Source organism: Diachasma alloeum, unplaced genomic scaffold (assembly GCF_001412515.2).
Source record: "Diachasma alloeum isolate Michigan unplaced genomic scaffold, Dall2.0 Dall_scaffold_00404, whole genome shotgun sequence".
NCBI classification, from domain to species: domain Eukaryota; kingdom Metazoa; phylum Arthropoda; class Insecta; order Hymenoptera; family Braconidae; genus Diachasma; species Diachasma alloeum.
The window spans coordinates 53,656-64,099 of NW_021680543.1; the positions used below are offsets into that span (position 1 = coordinate 53,656).

The 10,444-nt window shown below is 37.8% G+C and overlaps 2 protein-coding genes across 2 annotated transcripts in view; one reads left to right on the forward strand and one right to left on the reverse strand.

The window, feature by feature from the left end:
* Positions 1-867: 867 nt before the first annotated feature.
* LOC107042032 (60S acidic ribosomal protein P1) lies at positions 868-3,823 on the forward strand. The gene is made up of 4 exons (XM_015262898.2): positions 868-1,082; positions 2,850-3,000; positions 3,406-3,510; positions 3,719-3,823. The coding sequence occupies exons 1-4, from the start codon at positions 1,011-1,013 to the stop codon at positions 3,730-3,732; spliced, it is 342 nt and encodes a 113-aa protein (XP_015118384.1). The 5' UTR covers positions 868-1,010; the 3' UTR covers positions 3,733-3,823.
* The window catches only part of LOC107042031 (synaptotagmin-A), a 34,569-nt gene continuing 27,652 nt past the window's right edge, over positions 3,528-10,444 (reverse strand). The window contains exons 9-10 of the mRNA XM_015262897.2: positions 5,649-5,998; positions 3,528-5,096 (exon numbers count right to left, since the gene is read on the reverse strand). Of these exons, the coding sequence (XP_015118383.1) occupies positions 4,803-5,096; positions 5,649-5,998 (644 nt within the window). The 3' untranslated portion in view covers positions 3,528-4,802. The remainder of the gene's footprint in view (positions 5,097-5,648; positions 5,999-10,444) is intronic.

A 10,444-nucleotide genomic window follows, 5' to 3' on the forward strand; every position in this document is an offset into this window, starting at 1 on the left:
GGGGGGGGGCGGAGAAATGAATTTTCTAATCGGGGGAGCCCCTCCGCGCTCACTCGACGCCGGGGAANTCCCGGATTTTTTTTCACTCTCGATTAATTTTTTAAAGATTCAAATTGATACTTGATTCATTCACATCGTTCCATTCCATCGGGAGATATTGTCGATTGGAGACAATTTTTTATGGTCACTGAAGGAGGCAAACCATTCATCTAAATCTCGCAATAATCTGCGAAAAATCTTATTCATTAATCTATTATTATTGAATTAATCCCATTATGTGTAGATCGCTGGAGAACAACGAAAACGTTCCAACCGTTCAAGCGAGTTGGAATGTTTTCTCTCTCCTTCTTCTCCATTTTCTTTCTCACTCGCACTCGTTAAGTTTGGCGGAGGACGGGCACGTGCCAACGCGACGGAAACGACAATGAGTGGCAGCGAGCGCGACACATATTCCTTTCTCAAATATATATAATCGAACATTACTATAGTAAAAAAAAAACAAAATCTGCACAATTATTCAATAGAATCACTGGAAAACTATAGAGTTTTCCAGCGACAGCGCTGGGATTTTCTATGAATTTTTTGACCTACGTGTCAATAATAAATATGTCGAGAAAAAGGAAAAGAGTTTTAGACCATTAGATTCTGCATTTATTATACTATTGATTATAATGTGTTCGATTTTACATTCCTGACAATTATTACAAAATGCGAGGAGTTACCGTATTGAGAACCCCTTTCCGGTTATCGACAAATTTATGCTCGGGCCCTACCATACCAACAGTTCCGTACGCTCCATCGTAGTCCATGCGCCACCGCTACGAATTTTGCTGTTGAACACGTTACATTGGCCCTGCTCATCTCCCCTACAATCTCTGCTCCTTCCTTCTTTTCCGGTTGGCCGTGTAACCTCGCGTGCTTGTTCTCTCTTCGAGCTAAGGCCGCACCGGCGACTTGCACATTTTTAAAAATCCATCCACAAGGTTTGACGATAAATAACGTTCGGTAACATGTCCACAAAGGCTGAGCTCGCTTGCGTTTACTCCGCACTTCTTCTCACCGACGATGACATCGCCGTTACTGTAAGTGATCGTTACCGTCGTATTTGGTTTTCTGGAGTTTTTATATTTGGAGGATTTCATTGTGTTAATTATATTGTTTTTTATAGTTTGGGGAGGTGGGAATTGTTGTGGCATTGCGAATCAATTTGATGAGATTTTATGATTAATTGTGGGGATCATGAGCATGGAGTGGTGATGTTTGGGAACTTGAAGAGGTTAGAAACATTCTTGATATCGGGCATGTATTTCATAAATGAAAAAAGTTTAGAAATTGTTACTTTGTAGTTTTGTGTTCAAATATCTGAGGATATTTTGAACAGATTTAATGCAATTTCGGGGAGAGTAGGACAAAATGAACATTTTATTTTTCTCTCAATGTTCACAACTGAGAAACCAAATAGTCAATTGAGTTTAGTCTAGGTTCCTGTCAAAGGAGCAGAATTACACTAAAAAAAAAAAAATTTATCCCATTCAGCAAAAAACTCAGTTATCGTTCGAGATTTACAAAACAAAAGATCCAAGTGACCATTTTTCTCCATTCACCTCGATTGTTAACAAATTTGAAGAATGCAAGTAAGATCTTTTAGTAAATTGTAATAGTGCTTTTATTGGCGTGATTTTTTTCCAACTTATCTGGGTGTGTTTCTTCGAAACGAATTTTTTTGTTTCGGATTTTGATGGGNGGACTGAAATTACCTCCAACCCCCCCCCCCTGCTAACAGGGTTTAATTGTTTCAATTTCAATTCTTCAGAAACGTCGAAATTGAAAACAAAAAGTCGTTTCAATGAAACACACCTGGATAAGTTATAAAAAAAAACATGTCAAGAGACAAACATGTCAAGCGCTATTAGAAATCTATTTGCTCACGAGGTATTTTCGAAATAACGTTCCGTTTAGCTCCTTTTGCTCATTTTTATTTTAATCGAGTTGATCATTTAGCTGTTGATATGTTCAAAGCGAAAAAGGGGTGAGTTATCGTAAAGTTATCAATCAAATCATTTATCAGTTTCTCAGAAATGAGAATACCTGCGGTAATTCTATAGCACTTTTCTTGACACGTTTTTTTTTTAACTTATCTGAGTGTGTTTCTTTGAAATGACTTACTGTTTTCAATTTCGACGTGTTTCTTGGGAATTGAAATTTCGATATAAAAATTGAACGCTATCAGGCAGGGGCGGTTGGGGTGGTGGTGGTGAGGGGTTGGAGGTTATTTCAGTCCCCAAGAAACACGTCAAAATCCGAAACAAAAAAATTCGTTTCGAAGAAACACACTCAGACAAGTTGGAAAAAAATCGCGCCAAGAAAAGCGCTATTATCACGGGAACCTTTCTTGTACAAAATTTCCAAAGCTGCAAAAAAGGTTTCTACAGGGGAATGGTTAATTTGAATTGAATAAATTGTTTTATTTTTAAATCTAACAGGATTTATTCTTAATGAATGAATTAGTCATTTCATATAATTAACCCATTTTTAGTGAAATAAATATACGAATTTATTCATTTACAACAAGAATATAGTTGAAATGAATAGAGAAATTTCAAATAGTTTTATTTGAGTCAGGAGCGTCAGTACTCTAACTCGATAATTTTGTATAATTTCTTAAACGTTTATAACTTGTGGTAAATTTTACCACAAACCTCAGTTTATGATATAAACTGAAAGGTTTATATCATAAACCTTTCAGTTTCCATAATTTTAATGAGCCTCATTAATTCGTCTCATCTTGTCCTATGTTTCCCATTCCTATGAACATTCTATCAATGTTCCTTTTCATTTTTTATTATCAGGGCGAGAAGATTCAAACTATCCTCAAGGCCGCCAATGTCGATGTCGAGCCGTACTGGCCAGGTCTCTTTGCCAAGGCCCTCGAGGGTGTCAACGTGAAAGACCTCATTACCAACATCGGATCCGGTGTTGGAGCCGCTCCTGCTGGAGGTGGTACGTATCTCACCATTTTTTTTCTTTCAGAATGTTCACCTCCTTCCATCCACCTGATGAGTCAATCCCACTACTGATCAGGTCAGCGATAGTGAGAAGATAAAATTGAAAGTGAGGAGTTGTCGGGTTTAAGATGCTTTACGTTTAAACCTAGCTCCTCAAGAACTACAAAAAAATGTTGATTAATTTATTTCAAACAGGTGATGATTAAAAATCGATGTTCAACAGAATTACAACCTGAAAACTAATTCAATCATTCATTTTAGTGATTTTGTTTATAGATTCATTTATTAATCTTTTACATCAAAATTCAAACGTAGAATTCAATTGAATTGTTCAACTTTAGGATTAAATTTATTTGTGATCAATTAATTGTTTCAATACGTTTCATCATTTTCTTCACAGCTGCCGCTCCAGCTGCTGCAGCTGGTGGTGACGCTGCCCCGGCCAAAGAAGCCGAGAAGAAGAAGGAAGAACCAGAGGAGGAATCCGACGATGACATGGGCTTCGGTAATTAAAAAACTCCGTTTCTCGTTTATTTTCTCTCTTTTATTATTCATTTTTGCCATTGGATTTGGACGATTATTCAAGCATGTATTAGCTACCGAAGAACCTCATGAGGACAGATATAAAGGAATGATAATGATAGAAACTTTACTTTCGATGTTCAATTGAATTATGCGATAACTTAGGTATCAATTTTTTTTTGTGTTCACAGGTCTCTTCGACTAAGGGAGTACCCTGGAGTGTACCTGTATTTTCTATTGTGCAGATTTTGTACCATGAAAAGACGCTAAAATTAAAAAAAATTTAAGAACCGAAATTACTTTTATTATTTTATTCTCACCATTTTCTCTAATTTCTTTAATTGAGAATCATTTAAAATATGTTCTTCTTTTGTTGACTGAAACCATGAATATTTTTATTTAAATTGCTTGATTTAGTTGGTAAGAGGAGAATTTGGATTGAAAATTATTTGGATTGAAACAATATTTTTTTTGTATTCCATTTTCATTCTGATGGATATTACGATGAAAAAGTCAATATGTTTATTATTTTATCTCCAGTAATTTTGGGGAGAATTGAAGAATACGTTTTGAGGAATTGGAAAATTAGCAAAAATTGAATTCCCACGTTCATTTCACGTTGTCCTTTTGTCATTTTTAAAAGGCATTTCCGGAGAATTCATCTTTTATTTCTTTTTATTCTCTTAAGTGGGAATTCTAATCTTCTATTTAATCAATTGAAAAATAAATAATTTGTATGTAGACTCTTCCTTTGTTAAATGAAACCTCAAATACGTTTATTTCAATTGTTTAATTTCGTTTAGAAAATGAAAATTATTTGGATTCAAACAATTGATTTTTTTTATTCAATGAAAAAGTCAAAATGTCTATTATTTGCTCTCTAGGAATTTTAACAAATTTTTAAAAAAATATTAATAGAACTTTTATTAATAAAACTTGAATATTCAACTTCATTCTACCTCTTTCCTCCTAAATTGCCTCTGTACTACGTAATTAGTCAATTACTTAGATCATTATTCTGAATATAATCTAAACCACAAAAATATACTCACGACATTTCGCTCTCCAAAAACTTCTGATTTATCCAAAAAATAGCGATGTAACAATGATTAATTACACCATGAAAAATAATAAGGAGAAGCGGTAGGTCTCGAAGTGTGTCCGAGTGGTACACAAGGAGAAATATTCACTCTTCATTGGTCGTTGCTCTGTTCTGTTCTGTCTCTCGTTCATTATCGTAACTTTCCTGATGATGAGAATGTCGTTACTTAGTGACTATGATAATGACCTCTCTCGTTTGTCGACTCCCATCAGTGGCACCCACTGTACGGAGGCGCCTTTGCCAGCCAGAGCTCGATGGAAAAGCTCGCGCTGGCACTTTTTGGAGACCTCGCATTTCGCCAGTATCTCACCACTCGTTTTTACGACTGAGAATTCTAAAGTACAGGTGGATAAGGTGTCACCACCAAGATCGAATGTAAGTACGTCGTTCCATACAGGATTCTGTGGGTCTCGACAGATTACTGTTTTCTTCTTTTTGAAACTTTTGCCATCTTTGAAAATTGCGACCTATGGAATTGATTAATCAGAAAAAATCTTATACGTATATTTACCCAGTCCAGTTCAACCATTTTTGTTATTACTCTTGACTGGACAATGATCCGACATTAACAAACAAAGAAAGCCGTTCAAAAAATTAAACCCTGAAAACATTCATGTCTTAAGGAGATACTCCTTCTTCTCGTAAGTGACCAAGTGTGCAACACCAAAAAGGCAATTAACCAGATCAGAAAGATTGAATACAGGCGATAGGTTTGCGATTGAGCTTATGGAATTGAGGTGTGCTATGAGAAGTGTTTGGAGCGAGCGATTGTTTGGAAAATTAGAATGTCTATGTGAGTTGGAGGTTTTGAGTGACGCGTGTGGCCTGGGTGAAGAGCTCGGCGGATGATCAAGAGCAATTGTTATCGTTACTGACACCCAAAGTCTATATGATTTTATCCCTGTGATTTTATATATTTCATCCGGTTTCGACTATTCTACAGTCATACAAAAAATTTCCCATTTGAACCTTTAGAATTATCTCACCATCCACCCAGACAATCACAATTTTCAATTTACCTTCACATAAGTATCCGAATTCTGCGTTCCTGAGTCATCAACAATCACCAAATTTATAGCCCTGATGACGATCACTGTCAGCTTAGCAGCACTGGCGTCATTACATAAGGATACCATGAGTTCCCCCAGTGGATCAGATCGGTAGACACTTCCCTCGGCTCCATATCTATGGATAGGCCTCATCAAATTCATCGGGGATTCGGTCAGAGTCTCTTCTCCATTCGGGGGCAATGGCAATCGCATGTACCCCAGTCCTCTGTGTTTGGCCGTAGCATCGAAATCGTACAACAGCACTTCCAGCGTTGTTCCCGTTAGAGAAGTTACTTCGAACTTAAACTCTTCATTGAAAACTGAGAATAAAAAAATTGGATAAATCAAGACAACGAAAGAATTGAAATATTATAATTATAATAATTATTATCATCATATGTGGACGTCCGCATGAAAAGGGACCACTTTGGCACTATTGGAGTTATGTATATTCCCATAATCTTGATCTGATTCTGAACATTTAGAGCCCAGAATGAACTTGATAGAGTAAAGAGTGACGACGCTAACGAAGATCGAAAAAATAATTTAACATGGGTTTAAATGGGAGTTGGCAAGAGAAAAACGTGAATATCTCAGAAACTAGAATCGACAAAGTGGTCCCTTTTAATGCGGCCGTCCACATATATGGAATTCTGGGAATTCCTCAGGTAATCCATAGACCATCAAAAACTTCAGATTAAGCCTGAATCATACAAACATCAAGAGTCTTGATCCTTTAATCCATAATTAACAAAAAATTATCCTGTTAGTTGTCGTTTCGTTAATCATTTTTATATCGTATAGAAATCGTACAGAAATAATTTGTATAAAAAGTATCCGTATAGAAACATCCGAATATCATATAAGAGAATCCTATAGAAATTCTATCCGTAATCCGTATAGGAAATTTCTATACGATTTTTTCATGTGTTGGGGGAGATCATCCGAGGTCATTGCAACATAGTCATTAACCAGCCTCCCGTAGTACTCTCTTATGAAATTCACTTCGTGCTTCTGGGCAAAAGATGGTAGGCCACGTGAAAAGACGACACGAATTTTTTCAGATTTTTTGGGCCACTTTTGAGGCAGCATAACTCTTCGAAAATTGTTATGGGACAATCCTCGTGGAAAACGCCATGAAGTTAACTTTTACGATATTCTCGCGGAAATATTCTAATTTTCATGATTATGTCCTGGAACATGTTCTCAAAAAAGTCAAGAAAATGTGGAGTATTTTTCCGTATTCCTCAGTTCATTCGTTACGTAATTAGAAAACGTGATTTTGGGTGAAAATGACGATTTTCAACCGCGTTTAACTGCCTTCGAAAATGGACTAATCCTTCGCGAATTCCGCCAAAAGATAATGCATTTATCTTTCCATAATCTCAATAAACGATGAGCGTTTCTGTTTTTTCTAAACCTGAAAAAAATGCAAAAGAAAATCGTCTGATTTTGGGCAACGACAAGTGTTTGGATATTGTCCACTCCTATAATGAGGACCATATACCTGAAATGGAGACGGCCATCCAGCTGACTAGACCCTTCCTCGAAGGTTACTACGCCTTTTATTACCTCTAATATATCATAGCCTACCTACATTTTTTAATCTACAAAAATTACATTTTCAAAATAATTTTATTACGAAATTACAGTCGTGGTATTGCCCATTTTACGACGATTCTGGTGAAGCTTGATTGACGAAAATATATCGATTTGAAGTGATGTTTGAAATAAATTTGTAATGTAATTTTAATTTCAAATTCTTTTTCAATTCTAACGAGAATACTGAAATGTGACAATCATCAGCAAGATTATCGATTAATCATAAAAATGATGTTTAATTTGTTTAATTTCATTGATATATGGAAGATTCAGGGAATTGAATTTATTAGAAATCAAATCATTATTTTATTGATTCATAAGCACAATTGGTAACACAAATGCCACATAGACAAGAGATACCCTTGAAAGTAAGTCAATAGCTACGGCTAAAGTCGTCGAGTTTATAAAAATGAAACAATTCAGTAGCGAAGTGGTAAAACGGTATAAGTCAATTTTGACTATTGGCCAGTTTTCAATGAATACCTTCAGTGAAAACTTTTTTGGAGAGCCGATTGAGATCTACAACAAAAGTGTGTTTGGTGAGGAACTAGGTTTACCCTGGCGGATCTATCGATTGTAGAATCGAGTTGATCAGTATATCGATTCGTATGCGAGTGTAGTTCGATTCAGATCTCAAATTATTGATGGAATCGAAGATGAATCAACTTTATAGGAAGTCGATAGCTAGTGAATTTCGAATGACAAAAATTTATTGCACCAAAACTTGAACGACTCATGGGGTAGTCGATTATGAAAGACTCCTTACGGTCGGACCAGGATCGACTTGAATATAGTCGATTGACTCGATTGCCCGCATATTATTCACATCAATCGACCCATAATCGAGCAGTTGTTGAGTCGTTTCATATAAGTGAATAATATGAAGTCAATCGAGTAATAATCGACTCAAGGATCAGTCGATTCGCCCAATGGAATTATGAAAGCTATTATGAAACGACTAAACAACTACGGTCGATGTCAAAAGTAGAGACCACTCGAAATAAATGCCTATAACTCGACGAAAAAAAATCGCAAAAATATGAGACCAATTGCACTGTGTAATATAAGTATTTCACTCGCCCAATACGAAGTTTCAAATTTTTAATTTGATTAGTTTATTTATAATCGCTGTGAGAAGACGGTAAACCCCCCGATTTTCAGGGTCCGTAAAAGTCGGCAAACTTTGAACCGCTATCATAGGTACGAATTTTTTTTTTAAATCGTCAATTGTTTTAGAGATTCGTTGAACCCTTGGGAAGCCAACAAGAGAAGAAAAAACTCAATATTGTAATAATCATTTATTTAATTAATAGAAATGTCGACTGCGGCTATCTCGTTGTTGAATTGCCGAACCATTTAACGTTTAACCGTTTAATCGTTTTAACAGCACTTCTTTGGGGAACTTTTTCGATTTTTTTTTAAATCAACGGAGATTGTTTATTAGAAAAATATTGACCGACTGTGTTTTACATTGAATTCAGAGTGCATCTTTTTTTTGAGGTCGGTTCGGCAATTCTAGAATTTTCGGGACTGATAATCAGGATCTCGCTAAAATTAATTATTGATTCATTAATTGTTAATTAAAGACACTGGAGCAAGTATAATATAGTACAAAGCATGGATGGAGGGGAGGGGGGGGGGGTAATAAATTGGACGACGGAGCAAGATAAGATAATCTGGGGATCGCGGGTGATGGACGAATTATATCGTGGGGTAAAATGGGATGAGTGGTGAACTAAATGACAGGCAGATTAGCTAGTGGGGTAAAACGGGAAGGTGAGGTAGAATGAAACAGCCTGGACCATGGGTGAATTTGGGCCGCGGGGGTGTAGGAATTGAGGTTGTTGAGGGATGTAACAATTCACTAACAAATGTAATTCAGAATATAAATTACAGTTTAATCGAGACGTTTAGAATATATATACAAAAGAGAAAGAATAATCAAAGTGATCTGATCGAAGGTCAGTGTTAGACTCTACTGACTGTCTTAAACTGCGTAAGACGGTAATTTGGATACGCATGACAATAGGTGCGAGCGAGAGGTATTTTATACTGGGCGCGTGACAGAGCGCGATGATGTCACCGATGTCCAGTCGTCTCTCAGCGTTGTCGTATCCGTGCGTGTGTTACGCGTTGGTGTTTGTGTAGCGAGGCGCTACATGACTCCCCTGCTTAAGTGAAAAAGGTAGTTTTTCAGCACTGCAACAGAAAAAAAATTAATCTCGGAACAGGTGAAATATATTAAGCAGGTGAAAAAAAATTTTTTGATGAGGAAATTTAGACAGTATAGACGTGGATTGTCGGTCTGTTCGCGAAGTTTACGCGTCTCCTCGGCCTCTGAGTCCTGTTCGCCGTGCTCGTGCTCGGCTGCGGCTGATTCTGTTGTTGAGGCTCTTCTGGTACGTCTGGCGGTGGAGGCTGTCCTTGGACCTGGTCCATGTCCTCCGGCAGTACGTACGCTGGTTTCAATCGGTCGATGGAGATCGGTGTATTCTTGTAGGTACTCAATCCTCCGGACTTGTACCAAATGACGAAGTATTTGTCATGACGACTGATTACGCGGCATGGGCCGATGTATGGTGATCGGTATGCCATTCGCACGTGGTCATCGCGGACAAAAACATGTGTACACGTCGCTAGATCCTTGAAGATGAAAGTTGAACGTGTACCGTGACGTGCAGCGGGAGTCGGTGCGATCCTGCGGAAATGCTCGCGTAGATTTCTCACCAATTCCGGTGCTGCTGCTCGTTGGTTCGATGGGATGAGGAATTCTCCGGGTAGACGGATCGGTTCCCCGTATGTTAGCTCGGCGGGAGTCGTTTGAAGGTCCTCTTTCCACGCGGATCTCAACCCTAGAAGTACCAGGGGAAGTGCGTCGTACCAAGCTTCGCCATGACATCGCAGTGCTGCTTTCAGTTGGCGATGTATTCTCTCAACCATGCCGTTTGATTGAGGATGAAATGGCGTCGTCATCAGCCTCTCGGTGCCCAGAATTCGTGTAAGCTCCTTGAAGGTGTCTGAGAAGAATTGACCGCCCTGGTCAGATGTAATTCTCAGGGGGATGCCGAAGCGCGCGATCCAGTGATAAAGAATCGCATTGACTACTGTTGGCATCCTCGAGTCGATCAGTGGAACTGCTTCTGGGTATCGCGTAAATCTGTCGA

Coding starts and splice junctions, on each gene's coding strand:
- LOC107042032 (XM_015262898.2), top strand. CDS start 1,011: ATGTCCACAAAGGCTGAGCTCGCTTGCGTTTACTCCGCACTTCTTCTC. Junction 1,083..2,849: donor ACGATGACATCGCCGTTACT/GTAAGTGATCGT, acceptor TTTTATTATCAG/GGCGAGAAGATTCAAACTAT. Junction 3,001..3,405: donor AGCCGCTCCTGCTGGAGGTG/GTACGTATCTCA, acceptor TTTTCTTCACAG/CTGCCGCTCCAGCTGCTGCA.